Below are 19,319 nucleotides of genomic sequence, written 5' to 3' on the forward strand. Positions count from 1 at the left end.
GGTACTTAAATGATTATAGCTGGATACACTAAGGGGGGGGGGGGGGTCCCGCTGGTTGTAAGACAGTAGGAGGGGGGGGGTTAGAGAAGCCGCTGGCGGTATCCCATCTGGCCGACGGTGTCTTGGGAGAATCCAAAGTCTTGGACACGGTGCCCACAGAACCTCGGGCCGCAGACGAATACAGCTGGACCCTCTGTGGAACGGTATCTGCCGGTCCACAACGGAGAGACGTGAGGCGACCTCACGTGTAGAGCGCCGTCTCACCTGGAGTCCTCTCCGGGGGGTAATTCCAACACTCAGCAGTGTTGGCCTTTATCCATGGAATAATCAAAGCACACAAAGCATAATCCAAGCCGTGGAAGGCTCGCCGTCGTCTGGGTAGAGTAATCCAATATACAGGTCCAGTCGCTCTTGGCCCGGAGCTCCTCGGATGCAATCACCACTAGGGGTCTGACCAGCCTGGTTAAGCGTCCAGATAACGTCAGGAACGATGGGGGTACTGTTAACTGTAGAACTCTAACCGAACGATGCACCATACATAAAATAGACTATTATTAGCTTAATAGAATACGTCCAACTCGACGGTATGGTGCCAAACTATGACCATTCAACTATTAATCTACACGATGTCTCTATGCCTATTCTGGGCCAAGTAGGCCTTACTACACCGCACGTGCGTCATGGGGAGGCTTTTGCGTCTGTCACTCTGTTGGAGGGTAAAGAACTGGACTAAAAGAAAGTTCTACTTTACTGGCGCCATATATATATGCGCTATGAACAAATAGTACCATTCGTATTTCGCCCGACATATTACTGCGCGGAACCGGGGGTTGCCTCGACATGTTAGGCGGCACGATTGAACTTGGACCTAGGGGTATGGCAACCTGGCGCCAGGTTCTCGTCCAATGGTAGAATGAAACTATTATGGGCTGTTTAGTAGAAACGGGGATATTCAATGCATATTGTACAAGGAATATACAGGGGATATCAAACGATATACAAATACAATTAAATATATATATATAAATAAATATACATATTCGGTTTAATCTGATCCTTCACAACACCACCAGTGATGTTGTCTCGGACATTGAATCATTGTATTGTGTTAATTACAGCTCCATGAAATGATGGATGTAGATGAAAGAATAGCAATACCCTGTCTTATAGGGACTGCTCCCTTGTCATTTCATTGAGCTGTAATTAACACAATCATCACTGTCATCAATAACTGTCAAACTAAATGAATGTGTGCAAAACCATTTAGTTTAGAGTGCCTGAGATCATGTGCAAACTAAATCAGCCTTGTTTTTTGGTGATGTGTCCCTTTAACAGTAAGGCTGGGCGATATGGCCTCTAAATGATATCTCAATATTTTTTGGCCATATCATGATGCACAATATATATCGCGATATTTTTACATTTCCTCTAAAGCACTTAAAAATGCTTGATTTAACCCTTTGATGCATACAGTCACGCCAATATGATGATTATAATAAGTCCCTTAACATATACCAGTCTGTGCGCTGTGTCTTTGTTCTGCCAACAAATAGTGTCCACAGTGAAGGATCCCCTCACACCGGCCCTTTTTCTGCCTGGCGTCTCATGGCAAGCTTTACCATATGATCTGATCACCTTCGTCCTCCGCCCCAAACCCAGTCCAGGACTCCACTGTACTCTGCTTTACATTTCTGTTTGGTGTTCTGCTCTTTCATTCCCGTTGCGGTGAGAGGGCGCTCCTCGTCAGTGTTTGATCAGACAGGATTAATAAACCACATCTTTCACTCAAAATAATTATGTAATGACATTTTCATGCGCATTTTCTTTACCCCCTTAACTGATTTTAGAGAGCATATTGTATGATGTACACACACACACATGCACACACACGCACACGTACATACATACATACAGTACATACACATACATAAATTAAATGACAATAATAAAAGATGATTGAAAGGAAAGGAGATGCACTTGAGTGCGGAAAGTACAGAGGAGTTAGACTGCTGGAACATGGAATCAAGGTTTTTGAGAGGGTGTTGGAGGAAAGGCTGAGGAGATTGATAAGTGTGGACAGGAGACTGTGTGGATTCTGCTCAGGAAGATAACGACCGATGCAATTTTTGTATGGAGGCAGATGCAGGAAAAGTATAGAGAAGAAAAATAAATTATATCACGTTTTTGTAGACCTGGAAAAGGCATTTGACAAAATACCAAGGAGTGCTATAGAATGGGCGCTTATGAGGCAGAAGATACCAGAGAGACTTGTGAGAGCTGTAATGTCCCTGTATGGGGGAGCAACTTCGAGAGTCAAGACAGTAGATGGGACATCGGAGGACTTTGGCATTGGAGTAGGTGTGCACCAGGGTTCGGCTCTTAGCCCACTGCTCTTCATTACTATAATAGAGGAAGCAACAAGAGATTCACGAGGAGAAGCACCGTGGGAGCTGCTTTATGCTGATGATCTAGTGCTGACGGCAGATTCGGAGGAGGAAGTGAAGAGAATGTTTGTTGAGTGGAGGGATGGAATGAAGAAGAGGGGAATGAAGATAAATATCGACAAGACAAAGGTGATGATAACAGGGAGTGAACAGCGGAGCAGTGCAAGAATGTGACAATTTGACCATGTGACCGCGGCAACGCGGGAGAGCGGCAGTGCGGAAATAGGCTGTCTATTGCCATTCTCTAAGACAAACGCTAACCTTAACCAGCTCCTTAACAGCGCCTAAACTTAACCGTTCTAACCTTAACCAACTCCGAAACAATGCCTAACCTTAACCTTAACCATGCCTAACCTTAACCTTAACCATAGAAAGAATATTGCCATTCTCTAAGACAAACTCTAACCTTAACCAGCTCCTTAACAGCGCCTAAACTTAACCGTTCTAACCATAACCAACTCCGAAACAATGCCTAACCTTAACCTGAAATTGATGGGATTCGAACTTGTCAACAACGGACCGCAGGACCGCTGCGCTGCCAGTTGAGCTGAGCGCCGAATGAAAATCATGGCGGATTAGGGCGGTTACATAATGCCGCAAGCTCTGCCGCTCCGCTCTGCGGTTGCCGCGCCTGCCGCGGGGCGTGTCGCAGCCAATCAGGGAAAACGCGGAAGCAACGGCAGCACTGCTCCGCTGTTATTAAGCAATAGGCATCTTGGAGATGTGATGGACTGTGAGGCAGGAGTGGAAAGGACGGTGAGGGGAGAGTGGCGGCGGCGTGGAGGAAGTGGCGGAAAATTAGTAGGCTACTGGTGAATCGAAACATAGAGGTAAAGATCAGTGGAGGGATATATGAAGCATGTGTGTGATCAGTTCTCCTGTATGGTTCAGAAACATGGGTGTTGAATGCCCACGCTGGCTCTTAGGTCAGATCGATAACTTCATAACTCATTGGTCTGCTTATCTTGACCTCAAACAGCGTCCTGTGAAGTGGTTGACACGCAGAACCAACCGAGTCTACAAAATGTTGTTGTTACCACTGACCGACAAGAGACAGCGAATGCACCGTTCCGACCCCCGTCAGTCATCGACCTTAGGTCGAGTGATTGAAGTTGCGGAATCTTTTATTTTATTTGCACTGGTCCGTTACACGTATTATCACTATATGGCTTTACTTGATAATCCCATTATACAGAATCCACCTTTAGTCCTTAATGCAGGGATAAAGCCACTTATTCTATTTTGCATTAATACATAATCATATGTCTCCTAAGTACACGTATTATCACTATATGGCTTTACTTGATAATCCCATTATACAGAATCCACCTTTAGTCCTTAATGCAGGGATAAAGCCACTTATTCTATTTTGCATTATTAATCAAAAATGCAATAGGGTGAAGTTACAAGGCAAAACACATTTCATGCTTACCCGGTCGTCCGGTCGTCTGGTCAGAAGAAAGGATACAAATCATATTTATAAAGAGGTAAATTTAATTAGAAAAAGCTAGTTACAAGAAGAGACTGAAGTGGAAAGCACCCAATTCAGTTTAAAATAAGCAGAAAACAGAACAGCTCATCATGCACGGCTTGTGCCCAGTGTCTCGCACCATTCTTCTCATCTCTCAAAAAAGTCTGGCTCTTGAAAGGGCAACCGTCCCTTTTATATCCATCTTACAATATTTCCGATTGGTCTAAACACAGTGAAGTCACAGGCTGTCATTTTTGTTTAGCAAACCAGAGTACAATACGTAATTCGTATGAGCTCCTCCTTCTTGGTACTAACGTTACTTCTCGTTACCTAGTGGTTTTTAAGTAACAGAAAGTCCCTTATTCCTTCAGAACAGACAACTGCTTTGTCTGTGGGGATCACGTGACATGGTACCGGGCACGAAGCCATCCCTAGGATTTCTTATCAAGCTTCCTAAAAGATCTCCTCCAGAAAGCAGTTTTTACCCATCATTCTTTTAGTATTATTCTCTAATGACAGTTAATTCCTATTAATTATAAGCATGCCATTTATGAAAACTTTTACTGTACACATTAAACATTTAATTGTTATATAGTTTTTTAAGATTTCCCTCTATAGATTCAGGACTCCCTGTTCTTGGCCTTGCATTCCAGCCGGTCACTCCCTTACTGCATGGGGCCTCTTTCGTTCTGACTCACTCTAACAGTAAGAGAAACAGGCAGAACAGTACAGAACAGGCAGAACAGTAAGAGAATGCAGGCAGGACAGGCAAGGGTTATGATACCTTCTGTAGGTATCATCGCCAAGCATATCATTCTTTTTAAGCAGAGAATTATGAAACATATAATTAATATAGCATTATATATATATACCTTTATACCAACAGTATATATGTTTCCATAATTATTACATGTGAAAAATAGTTTATACGGCTATAGTGGCCCCTCTCTTCTCTATGGCCTCACATTCCGCAGGTTCACTCCCTTTTCACAGACACCGGCCCCTTCTATGGAGACATTTAAAGGCTCAGTTCCATTTTTTATAAGTAGAGCCATCATAGAGCTATTTATACTGGTCATATAGGAACGACCCAGGATGTCATTGTCCAAAAGTGTCACTTGTTCTGTGGCACTTCACAATGGGCAATGACAAAAAGGAGCTTCGAGTATCGGCCGATACCCAGTACCAATCCAATCCGTTACTTTTAATGAACAGTGTAGACTTGGACGGTCATTCTGGGGTCGGTAAACAAGAAAAATATTGAGATATAATCATTTTTTCTCCATTAGAGAGTTAACGTATCAAACGTTTTGCAAATCAAGTCACTGACCATTGATTTCTGGCTTGTTTCTTGGTATTTTCTTGGAAGTTCTCCGATACTGATATTCTATCCTAACTAGGGATGTCCGATATTATCGGCCGATATTGGCATTAAAATGTGATATCGGAAAATATCGGTATCGTTTTTTTATTTTGTTTTTTTTATATAACCTTTATTTACCCAGGCAAGCAAGTAAGAACAAATTCTGATTTTATTTATTGTCAAAAGTATGCATAATGTTGTGTTAATTCCACAACAAGATATATGTAATGTTAATTACCTGAAATTATTCCGTTTTTTGGGAGGGGAAACCCTGCATATATCGGTATCGGAAATTAAGAGTTGCACAATATCGGTATATCGGTATCGGTAAAAAAGCCAATATCGAGCATCCCTACCCTAATCCTAACCTGATATCGGACCGATATCCGATACCAGTGTCTGTATCTGTGCATCCCTAGTTGTTTGGTGAAATAAATGTGCAGAAGAAGTGTCAGGGAATAACCTGCAGCACTGAGATAAGACAATGATTTCAAACGCAGGCTTTACATTTGGGTTGTCAAAATTTACATTTGGGTTTGAATGAAAGGCAAATTCATATCTTCTGATGTAGATTTTAATGTCCCAACATTTCCCCCAACTGGTAAATGTGCACAGAAACCTTCTCTTTGCATATCTTTGCATTAACCTGAGTGTATAGTGCTTATTGTTATTTATTGTAAATGGGAAACAGAGCGGTAGTTGTGGATTATTTTTTTAGGACAGGAGGTCAAAAGGCACTTCCTGTCTCGCTGTGATGTGGCAGGAAATGAGGTCACATGATGAAACACTGAAAGAGGTGGCTCCTCTAACCCAGATCTTCTTCCTGGAAGAGAAGTGTGTGTGCGTGCGTGTGTGTATACATGTGTGTGTGTGTGCATGCGTCTTTTCAGCGTCTTTGGGTTTTGAAAAGTGCTTTATAAATAAAATGTATTATTAATTATTTATTATTATGTGTGTGTGTGTGTATATGAGATAGAAAAGGTACATGTTTTTGACCCACCACTCCATTTTTTGTGTCTTTGCATGGTGCGTGTTATACACCTGTTTGCTTGCAAGTGCACTAGTTGGATCTATGTGTATTTGCGTATGTTAAAACATTTTTTTTTTACATGCAGGTGTTTTTATTTCATAGGTAGATTGCATTCATCAGTTTATCTGAAAGTGCACTATTTTAATGCATGCGAGTGTGGGTGGAGGGCGGCTGTGATGTGTGTGCATCATGCTGCTCATTGACCTCCATTAATTTCTCAGCACTGGCTCAGAACGTGAGTGGTTTACCAGAACATAGCCTGTAAACAGGTGCCACACACATACACACACACATGCACACACGCACACACACGTCTGCAGTTTACTCTCTCTCTCTCACTCTCTCTGACCTATCCCTCTTTCTTGCTTTAAATGTCCCCTTTCTCTCCCTCCCTGTATCTCTCTCCCCCTCCCTCTGCCCCCCCCCCCCCCCCCACCATCTCTCAGTTCAGCTTATACAGCAGTTCAGCATAGTGAACATGTTATATTCTGTTTCTCCTCTATCCCCCCAGGCCAGTGCAGGTGGCGTGCGCCGATTCGCCAAGCCCTCGGAATCCCTTGAGCGTTCACTGGAGCTGTCCCGCCACCGGGGGCGCAAGCGAGCCCAGAAACGGCCCAACTACAAGAACCTGGGAGAGGAAGAAGAAGAGGACAGGACCGGAGGAGGAGTGGGAGGAGAGGAGGGCTGGGAGGAGGACGGCAGAGCGGGAGAGAGGGATGGAGGCCGAGAGAGGGAGAAGGGCAAAGGTACAGAGGGAGGAGGAGGTGGGAGTACAAAGGGCAGCAGAGCAAGTGGGGAGACAGCGGAAGGTGAGTGTCTGTGCAACAGGGAGTACAGGACTCTATGTGTGTTTGTGTGTGTGTGTCTGTGCGTGCGTGCTCACTACCACCAATCGGATCCAGTCTCCCATGATGCACCCTTATTACCCAGCAGTCACCACGGCAGAGTCCCCTCCTCTCCAAACTGACAAGAGAAAGAGAATAAACAAGGATAACAATTATTAACCGAAAGCTATTAACCATTAAACCATTAAAAACATACTGTATATGTAGAAAAAGAACGAGTGATAGACAGACGGAAAGAAAGTGAAAGAGCAAAAGATAGAATGAGGGAATGGGGGTGAAGAGATAAACCTTCTCTTGCCAGTTTTGAGATGAGGCCTCTTTCTGCTGCTTCCTGTCTTTTGACATCTCGTCATTCCCCATGGTTTCCACGGCTACCACCGATCACCACCACAATTACCATGGCAACCATGGTCTCCACGGTGATACACCATCCATCCTGTGCTCCTCACTTCTCCGCCTGTCTCTCACTCTCGTGTGTGTGTGTGTGTGTGTGTGTGTGTGTGTGTGTGTGTGTGTGTGTGTGTGTGTGTGTGTGTGTGTGTGTGTGTGTGTGTGTGTGTGTGTGTGTGTGTGTGTGTGTGTGTGTGTGTGTGTGTGTGTGTGTGTGTGTGTGTGTGTGTGTGTGTGTGTGTGTGTGTGTGTGTGTGTGTGTGTGTGTGTGTGTGTGTGTGTGTGTGTGTGTGTGTGTGTGTTCGTAAATACAAGGACATTCCACCAGTCTAGAGTGATCCCCTCTCTCCCTGGACTAAGCCAGATTGAATTGGACAGGTGACATGGGTCTGGGTTTCTTAACTGACTAAGGGAGCAATCACCCTGGAGGCTTTGAACAGGCAAAGAGCACTAGCTAGCCCACTACCTAGCAATTGTCACTATGCTAGTATAGAAAACCCCTGTCAAAGCACTGAGTGGTTCAAACACTTTTTCAAGCTATTTCTTTCAGTATCATGTACAAATCTACTTATGGTCAACACTGTTGGTAGAATTCCCCATGTAAAGGGACACAAAAAACAATGCTGATTTATTTTGCACATAATCTCACACACATACAGTAGAAAAACTAAACGGTTTTGCACACATTCAATTAGTTTTGACAGTTATTGAGTAAATTAGTTTGAATATGGCCACCATTGATTGATTGATTATTTTATTACCAGATTTAGGGCTGCAACGATTAGTCGACATAATCGACGACGTCGATCATAAAAACTCATTGACGCAGAATTTTTGCGTCTATTAGTAATTTTTTTTTGCACTACCTATCTTTGTGAAAGTGGCTCTGGTCCAGCTGAAGACAAAGCAGAGGAACAGATTGGACATTGAGCATGACCTCAGAGTTGCTTTCTCGTAGCATCACCCCAGACTTTGAGACTCTTGTCAGGAGCAAACAACATCCCCAGTTATCCCATTAGTTCCCTGGGATGTTAAACTAAGAAGTCTGCTATATATTTTTTTTAGTTATTTAAACACTTCCACTTTCATTTGTATTATTTAATTTATTTATCTTGTTGTATTGTTCAAATAAATTTTGATTTAAAGTTGCTTAAGATCCAAATTCAAATGTTTCATGAGTCATTATTTTAATTTGCTATGGGATCATCATGTTATGTTAAGTTAACTGTTAAGGCAGAGGGACTGGACAACAGGGTGACATTCACAGGTGTGCAGACTTGAGCATGTGAGGTAAAACATGCATTGGAGAAGGAGCCATGCCCACAGGAAGCAGAGATTGAGGGTGTGACAAAAATAATCGTTAGATTAGTCGACTAATCGAATGACAAAAATAATCGACAGATTAGTCGATTACCAAAATAATCGTTAGTTGCAGCCCTACCAGATTGCAGAATGGGTACAATACAGTACAGCTCAATACACACAATTGTTAAGGGGATGCAGACCAGAGAAAGACTTTCGTCTTGTTTACATCTGGGTCCCCCATTTTCAATTCATCATAACATATATGACATACATGACATACAGATAGACAATACTGCTACATCTATACATTTATGACATACCAGAAACTGGGAAACTGTACATTGGAGGTGGGTGGGGTGGGGTGGGGGCGGCGGTTTGGGTAGGCGGGGTGGGGGGTAACTGTACATTCGATTATCAACGAAACCTTACTTGGTCCCAAGAAGAGGGTCTCGTGTATTATTGGGTTAGGACATTTACTGTACATTGGAGGGGGTTGGGTTAGGACATTTACAGGGGCCAGTTTCGAATTGCAGCCTCCCGTAGGTGCTCTTTGAGAGTGGTTTTGAAAGTGGGTAATGATTTACATTCCTTTACCGCTGTGGGTACGGCGTTCCACATTGATGTGGCATAATTGTGAAACGTGTTTATTCCCTTGTTTGAGCCGAATCTGGGTTTAACATGATTTGTGGAGCTCCCTCTGGTGTTGTGGTCATGGTATTCACTGACCTTTGGGAAGTATTTTGACATGTACATGGGTACCTTAGTCGTGTAGTGTATCTTGTAGACCAGGCCCATTGCAAGTTGCTGTACTTTGTCGTCTACTCTAAGCCATCCTAGTCATGTCATTGGGGACATTGAATCCTTGTGTTGTGTTAATTACAGCTCAGTCAATTGACAAAGTAGCAGTCCCTATTATAGCACCATGAAATGATGTAGTTGGGAAAAAATAACTATTCCATGTCCTATAGGGACTGCTACCTTGTCATTTCACTGAGCTGTAATTAACACAACACAAGGATTCAATGTCTCCGATGACATCACTGGTGGCCATATTCAAACTAATTTACTCTCAATGAAACTAAAACTAGATGAATGTGTGCAAAACCATTTAGAGTGTGTGAGATCATGTGCAAAATAAATAAGCATTGTGCAGAGAGTAGGGGGAATTACTTTACACTGTCATGATCACTGGTGGTGTGTGTGTGCGTGTGTGTGAGAGAGTGTGGTGTCCATTTTTGTGAAATTCACATTCACACAATATTGTGTGTATTTATATAAATACTCACTCTTTGCTTGTGTGTGCGTGCAGAGATAGAGATGGTGGTGATGGAGAAGTGTAAAGTGGCTGAACTGACGGAACAGAACATCACAGACGAGGAGAAGACAGCTGCAGCTGCCCGAACGCACACACAGAGAAGCAGGTACCCCGTCACTGTCAAAATAAACCTGCTATCATGGTAAATGTTCCTACTGTATGTGAGAAACTGCGTTTTCAAATTCAAAACTGGAGGTCAGTTAGCCCTTCTATTCATTAGTCCTGATACTTTTTGAAACGCTAGCCCTATTTTCTACTTGCAAATGATGATGTTGACACATTATAATAGAGGATTCTGATTTACATAACTTCAAACTACTTCTATTTTACTTTGGATTCGTTCGACTTGATTTGCCCAGTCAGTCAGTCAGTCAGTCAGTCAGTCAGTCAGTCAGTCAGTCAGTCAGTCAGTCAGTCAGTCAGTCAGTCAGTCAGTCAGTCAGTCACACACTCACACACTCACACACTCACACACTCACACACTCACACACTCACACACTCACACACTCACACACACATACACACAAGAAAGAAAGAGCACAGATCATCATCATCTTCGTTTTACGTCCTTTCCCCCCCCCTACAGTGAGGTTGGACGGGGCGATGACTCCACGCCACTGGGCACGGTTTTGTGCCATGTCTTCATGTATCTCCAGATCCCTCATATAATTTCCCACACATTACCTCCACGTCTGCTTCGGTCTCCCTCCCAGCCTCCGCCCATCCACAATCATCTCCTCCACCCCTCTCAACATCCCCCCCCTCCTCCGATCTTCTCACATGTCCAAACCACCTGAGACGTCCATCACCTTGAAATCAATTTCCCTGACACCACAGATCTCATCTCATCTGACTCCCGCCACATACCTCAACATCTTCCGATCGCAGCTCCTTAACACCACCATCACCCATTTTGTCATTGCCCACGTTTCTGAACCATACAGGAGAACTGATCTCACACATGCTTCATATATTCCTCCTCTGATCTTTATCTCTATGTTTCGATTCACCAGTAGCCTACTGATTTCCCGCCACTTCCTCCACGCCGCCGCCACTCTCGCCCTCACCGTCCTTTCCACTCCCGCCGCACAGTCACATCTCCCAGATAGGCATCTAAAATCCCTCTCCCCTCAGATTTTCCAAACCTGAACATCTTTGGTGACACCATTTGTCACATTCTCTACACTGCACAGAGTTTACTCCCATTCCTCTTCCACAGACTCCATGTCATGTACAAAGGTCTAAGGACCACACAGAATAATAAGTGGAGCTGGCTACACATGAGCAAAAGCAGCCTCTCTCAGTAAATGCTTTCAAAACAGTCCCGGGCAGGTAGGTAATAATAAACACAAGACGTTGTTCCAAAAATAGTAAATTATATTTATTATGCCGGGTAGGGATTTAAACCTCCACTGATATTTAAATAGGCAACAAAGGGAAAAAACAACCCACAAACAATTAACAAACAGGGAGAGGGATAAAGGGAGAACACACAAGGTAAGTATAATACAAAGTAAACTAGATACGCGCCCACAGACACTCACCAACCAGCCAGAGGTTGGTACTGGGAAAACCCCCAGCAAAGGTACCAAAGGTACAATTCCACACTCAGTGGGATTAGGCCTAAAGCCAACAAGAGAATACTTACTCCAATGGAGGAGTGGCGCAGAGGCCAACAATATCTATATACATATACCAGTACTTTAGTCCACCCGAAGCAGTAGATAAGCACAGTATCAATTCCACCACAGTGGCAAACAATGGCAACCTCACTCTACTCTGGTCACTGGCAATTGACAGAATGAGGCGCCCAGACGTGTGTGTGCTGTCAGGTATTTGGCTACTCATCCCTCTCGAGGTGATTGCCAGCAGCTGTCATTCATTAGGCAATCAGCACTCTTCAGTGTAGGGACGGGCAGCACCTGAGAGGGAGAGAAAAGAGACAGCATTAGCTCTCATGTTCACACACACACATCACATACAAAACACAACACATTAAATATACTAACCTGATGTTCAGAAGGTGTCATAAATACAGTAATAATGGTAATGACCAACCCACGTACCCAGGTACGTCACACTCCACATGGGTATCTTCCTGACTGAATTATCTCTCCATCACTCCCTGTTATCATCACCTTCGTGAAAAGATGAACAGTGTAAAAGATTGGCACATTTCCACAACAGTGGACAATCTAATCAAAATGATGTGTGTGTGTGTGTGCGTGTGCGTGCAGACCGTTCCTAGACATGGTGTACAGTGCTCTGGACTGCACCAGTGACGACTACCATGCTCTCTTCGTCCTCTGCCTGCTCTACGCCGTCTCATACAGCAAAGGTACGGTTGGGTACCGTTGAAGCCCAAAGTGAGAACAATTTGGCTTTTGAGTACTTGATTAGAAATATAAAACAATGAATTTTTTTTTATAAAACCTTACAGAGGTGTTCCATAGACTCACAGGAATTGTGTAAAGTTGCCCAAATAGTGCTAGGAATAGCAATGCATGTCCCCTTTAAATCAGAATGTCAAAATAAATGTCTTTACTAGTGTTGCATGATACAGATCCTAGAAAGGTATCTTGATACCCAGCTGTTAAACACGATTCAATACTCTTTTCTTTTTTTTATCAGTATTGGTATCAATACTTTTAGAATAGCCTGGTGCTGTATTTTCTATGAGTGGATGCATGACCAGAGCAATAGCTTTAATAATACAATAATAATAATAATATATTTGATTTGTATGGCGCTTTATAGTTGTGGAGCAACTCCCAAAGTGCTACATTGTAAAATAACATAAAAGCTAGCAAGAGAGTACATTCTTTTAAACATTTGAATAATCGATTATGTTCGGTCACTGCATCGATGCTGAATGCATGGGATGCATCTTAGAATCGAGAAATGTCCACACCCCTAATAAACTGCTACCTGTTATGTTTTATCAGGTATAAATTGTGACCTGTTATGTTTTATCAGGTATAAATTGTGACCCGTTATGTTTTATCAGGTATAAACTGTGACCTGTTATGTTTTATCAGGTATAAACTGTGACCTGTTATGTTTGATCAGGTATAAATTGTGACCTGTTACAGTATGTTTTATCAGGTATAAATTGTGACCTGTTATGTTTTATCAGGTATAAAATGTGACCTGTTATGTTTTATCAGGTATAAACTGTGACCTGTTATGTTTTATCAGGTATAAATTGTGACCTGTTATGTTTTATCAGGTATAAACTGTGACCTGTTATGTTTTATCAGGTATAAACTGTTACCTGTTATGTTTTCTCAGGTATAAAGTATAAACTGTAACCGGTTATGTTTTCTCAGGTATAAACTCTGACCTGTTATGTTTTCTCAGGTATAAACTTTGACCGGTTATGTTTTATCGGGTATAAATTGTGACCTGTTATGTTTTATCAGGTATAAACTCTTACCAGTTATGTTTTCTCAGGTATAAACTGTTACCTGTTATGTTTTCTCAGGTATAAAGTATAAACTGTAACCGGTTATGTTTTCTCAGGTATAAACTCTGACCTGTTATGTTTTCTCAGGTATAAACTCTGACCTGTTATGTTTTCTCAGGTATAAAGTATAAACTGTTAGCGGTTATGTTTTCTCAGGTATAAACGTTGACCTGTTATGTTTTATCAGGTATAAACTGTTACCTGTTATGTTTTATCAGGTATAAACTCTGACCTGTTATGTTTTCTCAGGTATAAACTCTGACCTGTTATGTTTTCTCAGGTATAAACGTTGACCTGTTGGAGCGTCTCCAGTTGCCAGTTCCTGAGCAGGAGAGGAGCTCGTACAGCCTGGTCCTGGTGGAGAGACTGATCAGAATTCTGAGCCAAGCAGCACAGCCAGGTACCACACACAGACATGCACACCACACACACCCACACACACAGACATACACAGGTGGAAATGCACACACGCACACTCACAGGCGTGCACGTGCACACACACACACACACAGACACACACATGGCAACTTGTTTGTTGTTTAAAGAGAGCCAGCCACACCACACACTATACAATATACACTATACACTGCACCAGGGGTGTAAAGTACTTTAGTAATTGTGACCCAGTCTGGCGAAAATGCCTACAAGTCGCGGAGGTGAGATGACAGATCAAACAGTTATAGTATCTCTAATAACAATTATTTGTTTAAAAAAGGCTCTTTGTGAGACAAGTTTCTTCCCAACGCAGGGGCGGAGTTAATTTGCATGTGAAAGAAGGAGAGCGCTTCATCAACAACAGCTCGTCAAAGCTGTTAGCCAGAGTGCAGAGTGCTTTGGTCGACAAGAAATAAGTTCCAGCTGAAGCCGTATCTCTCTCTCTCTCTCTCTCGCCCACTATTGCGTTAGCTAACGCTAGCCTACCAGACCACGTGAGCGGATCGGCGCGGCCGAGAAATCCGCTCTTCGCTCTTTAAAGCTTGGTCCGCTCCGCTAATCACTCATGTTGACCCCGCCCCCAAGTCGCTCTCCGCTCGCTCCCCGCTCACCTTGAATCGAGCGCTCCCCGCGCCAGATCGCTCGGCAGTTTTTTTTCTTCTTTTTTTGGAGCATGGTGTAAATGAGCTCAAACTACAACAGTCTACACCCCCTGGGCCCCTTAACAATTGTTTGTATTGAGCCGCATTGTAATTGTAGCCATTCTGCAATGTTAAATAACGTTGTTTATCCATTCACTATCTCTATTAAGCGATGATAGGCTAGCCGAGCCACAATGCTATGGTCGCTGCCATTAACGTTAGCATGTAAGCTAACGTCAACAACAATGGCGTCGATATACTTTTTCTAACTGGAGTGAGTGTGGGCGTCTCTACAGTGACAAAGCCTGAACGAACAGCCTATCACAGGTTCACCCTTCTCATTGGTTGAAAATGGCCTTCATGTTTGTACATCGCCATCTGTTGCTTTGGCATTGTACTGCATGTATATATTACATCAGTGTTAAACCACTGTGAGCGGCCTGGAGTGGATTGGAGCGGAGGAGAACTCTCGCTCCGGACGTCGCGCCGACTCATTTTAAAACCCACTCCTCGCTCACGTCAAAACCGGCCGCTCCGCGCCCCGCGCCGCTCACGCTCCGATCCGCTCACATGCACTGTAGCCTACAGTCAGGCAGAGAGAGCTCTTACTAGTAAACAGGGGTGGGAGGGAACTGGGAAGCGGCGGAGCTGTATCTCTCTCTCTCTCTCTCTCTCGCCCACTATTGCATTAGATGCTAGCCTACAGTCAGGCACAGAGAGCTCTCTCACTAGTAAAGGCAGGGATAGCCTGATCAGCCAGATGGCCTTCTACAGAACGAGTCAATGAATGAATCACGCTAGAAATACATAACGCCTACATGCTGGCTATGTGTGTGTGTGTGTGTGTCTGTGGCACCTTGAAAAGTGCTTGAATTTTGCTTTGGAAAAGGTGATGAGGATTGTGTGTATGTGTAACTAAGAGGGATATGAGGACTGTGTGATTATAGTTGGTGCTCTCACCACTATGTAACTATGATTATAGTTAGTGCTCTCACCAGTATCTCACTATGATAGTTATCTGCTGTATAATGTCATGTAGACTTCACAGTTATTACTGTGACGGCACTTAATTATTTTAATGCTATTCAGGTGAAGGTAGTTGTCTACGCCCTGTCCAAACTAGCTCAAGTGTGAAAATCTTTGCAAGGCCTTTTTTTCCCCTTTAGTGTTCTAGAAAACAGACTGCTTTACAATATTTAAATTAATATATGATATTCAAAACATTCTCAGATTTCAAAGTATGACACATCATTTGAAAGCTTACATTCTGTACTTTCACAATCTGGAAAAATCTGGAAAATGGAGAATTGTAGGCATTTTTCGCCAGACTGGGTCACAATTGTACTTCATTACAATACTTAAGTACTGTTTTGGGGGATTTGTACTTTACTCGAGTATTATTACGTTTGTATACTTGTTATTTTACTCTATTACATTTCAGAGAAAAAAAACATACTTTTTACTCCTTACATTTAAAATGCAGACCTACAAAGTACAAATCTCGCAGGTCCTACCATTTTAATTAGTATATTTGTTTCTCTGGCCGAACTAACGTTAACATTATTAATCCTGCGTCCGCACTTTATTTAAAAACAGCCAATCAAATCCCCATCAATGGAAAATTAACCCGCTCATACCCATGCTGATTGGTCCTTGTGCAAGACTAGAACGAGGGGATCTTTGATTAAGCACCTGCTTTCAGAAGAATAGACAAGCTACAGAAGATGGCCACAAACGATAGTACGAGTGATGAAGAGGACGAAATGGAAAATTTCATTGCCTGGGAATAAAAAAACGTTTTTACTTTTACTTTTTAGTACATTTAAAAGTAGAAACTTTTTTACTTTTACTCAAGTGTGTTTTTAGCCAGATACTCTGACTTTTACTTGAGTATGATTTTGAGACGGTACCCATACTTTCACTTAAGTATAATTTCTGGGTACTTTTTACACCCCTGCACTGCACACTATCCACTGCAGTGCACACTATACACTGCACACCAGTGTTAATTTTGTCAGCTATTTTACGTTTTAGTCTTAGTCATGTGTCAAATGCTCTTTTTCGTTTTCATCATATTTAGTCACCTTCATCTTTTTTTCGTTTAGTCAAGTTTTAGTCAACTACAAGTCTGAGCATTTTAGTCTTTGTTTAGTCTCGATTTAGTCTTTTTTGTTTAGTCACAGCCACTCAGTTACAGCCTCATAAATTGGTGTGAGCTTTTTCTAAACAAAAACAAGCTAATGTTAGTGCTAGCTGGTTAGACTTATGTAAGCTATTTAATGTGTTCTATGTTATTATTGATGCTGACGTTATTAGGTGGAGTTGCAGGGCGCGCCCCTGTGACAGGTCCGTTGTTGAGTGGAAAGGGGAAGAAAACCATTATGTTGATGATCAGATATCAATTCTCCCGTGATTTTATTTTACTATAGTTTGAAAGTATAGGCGGACTATTCCTCGGTTACATTGGTGGCAGCGGTGGGATTGTTTCCTGCATCAGTGTCCACCGTGAGAAGTAAAGGGAATGCGAGAATGAATTAGAGATGATTTGACAGCTAGCTAGTTGCTAATGCTAACAGTAACGTAGCACTTAGTTTCAAACTAGTCTCCTCCTCGTCTTTCACTTTCAATAATACATTCTGCCAAGTCCAAGCCCACTGCATACAATACCACCAAGACCCTGTTGCTTCGCCCTGTTGCCTGTTCCATTAAACCCATGCTGTGTGCAGTAAGTTACTGCTATCTAGAATGCTGGCTAAGAACAAAACAAAGGAAATGGAAACAGAAATGCAGCTCTAATAATAAAATGAATTATTCTAAAAGGTATAATTATTTTGTCTCGTCTTAACACTTTCAGTGCCAGCAGGGGGCGCACGATTTAGTGCTTGAATGCCCACCATCCACTTCAATGTTAGCGTTAAAAAAACGCCTAATCTATATTTTAAATTATGGCTATGTGTCTAATCTGCCCGTCGCTTATCAATGACTCGTTTTCCAGTCAACATTGTCGAAGCGGATTGTTTTTTTATCGGTTCATTTTCGTTTTATAGCATTTTGAAAAGCCCTCGTTTTCAAGGAAAATATAAATATTTCGTTTACTGGAATATTCTAGAATACACAAACGTCATTTTTTTGCCTATTTATGAATCGTTTTCAAATAAACGCTAGATTATCGATAGTATATGTGTACGTATGCACGCTATATAGGCGATCTGAAAAATCGATTCTCTTATTTCCTGATCGCTCACACAGCCACACACACACATAGGGGAAAAGCTTATATCTCCGTGAAAACAGGTCTGATTATCCTAAGACTGGTAAAATAGATTCCTTACCTGAGATCGGATGTTATCCAAAAAGATTATTCCAATTCCTGATCGCCATTCCAAATATCGATCGTTTTTATTGATCCAACGCTACATACTGTACATATGTATTCCACGCTGTTCTGAGGGTCCACAATGAATCCGATCGGCTCGGGTTACATGCCTGAGAAGTAAAATGTGGATTCCGGATTTTTCTTTTCTCATCCATTTTCATTGAGTCCATTCCAAAAGGGTGCATTACCATCTGGGAGACGATAGGGGCGGTTTTTTCACATCTGAGCTCCTACAGGGGCTGCATACCAACGGGAGACTCGGTTGATGAAATATGAATTCAGATCGCTAATAAAACGCTAATAAACGTCGTGGGCATTCAGGCATTGGGCTGATAAAACGAATGCTTTGTGTCTTGTATCATTCACATTCTTAGCTGATGGCTGGTCATACAGGTGGCACACATATTTGCTAAGACCATCAAAGGTAGACTGGTCTACGGTAAAACTGCTACCCAGTTCTGTAAATGCAGTCAGGTACTCCTTTTTCTCACAAGCAACCGAAAATGTTTTCCTCCTGCCCTTGCCATGAAAGGTACTTATAGAGTTACAACTCCAATAGATCCCAATAAGTGCTGAACACACATTGGTGCCAAGGGCTGATGACGCCTAAGCCTAGCTAGTAGCTACACTAATATGAAAAATATACTATTTGATGCTGTGCTGAGAGACAGTTTAGCTGTGTTTTTATAGTTTACATAACTAGCATTCTAGTTTTCTTCAGATACTGTATGCCATCTAGTTAGCTCCCCCGGCCCCCAGGGGTGCCTGCTAGCTATATTGTCCTAGTGTGTGTGGGGGGAGGAAGAGGTGAGGGTAACACAAGCATTGGTTCTGAAAGCTAACATACTTTAAACATCACTATGAACTAGCAGAGCTACTTAAACATCACTGTAAAACAATACAACTAGATGGCATACAGTATCTGAAGCAAACTAGAATGCTAGTTATGTAAACTAAAAACACAGCTAAACTGTCTCAGCACAGCATCAAATAGTGTATCCACATCTTGAGCTGCAGAACATGTTGTGGCCCGTTTCTCAACTGTATCTAAGCGCTTTTTGTCGATAAAATGCCTTTAGCAAGTAGTGTGAAAACCAGCATCTCCAGAAACATTGGCAAACTTGATCTCTAAACAATGTTTGTATGTCTCCGCAATGGTATGATTCTCGCCTGGCAAGTTAAGCCACCGTTCTACGCAGTTTCTATATCTATCCCATCGTGTCTGTGTAAAGTCTTGT

The 19,319-nt window shown here is 42.4% G+C and overlaps 1 protein-coding gene across 1 annotated transcript in view; it reads left to right on the plus strand.

Moving 5' to 3' along the window:
- Positions 1-19,319, plus strand: part of clec16a (C-type lectin domain containing 16A) — a 173,844-nt gene that overhangs the window by 57,970 nt on the left and 96,555 nt on the right. Inside the window, exons 10-13 of the mRNA XM_084329463.1 lie at positions 6,820-7,117; positions 10,158-10,269; positions 12,401-12,501; positions 13,910-14,029. Of these exons, the coding sequence (XP_084185589.1) occupies positions 6,820-7,117; positions 10,158-10,269; positions 12,401-12,501; positions 13,910-14,029 (631 nt within the window). The remainder of the gene's footprint in view (positions 1-6,819; positions 7,118-10,157; positions 10,270-12,400; positions 12,502-13,909; positions 14,030-19,319) is intronic.

The sequence above is a fragment of the Notolepis coatsorum genome (assembly GCF_963971535.1).
Source record: "Notolepis coatsorum genome assembly, chromosome: 14".
Classification (NCBI taxonomy): Eukaryota; Metazoa; Chordata; class Actinopteri; order Aulopiformes; family Paralepididae; genus Notolepis; species Notolepis coatsorum.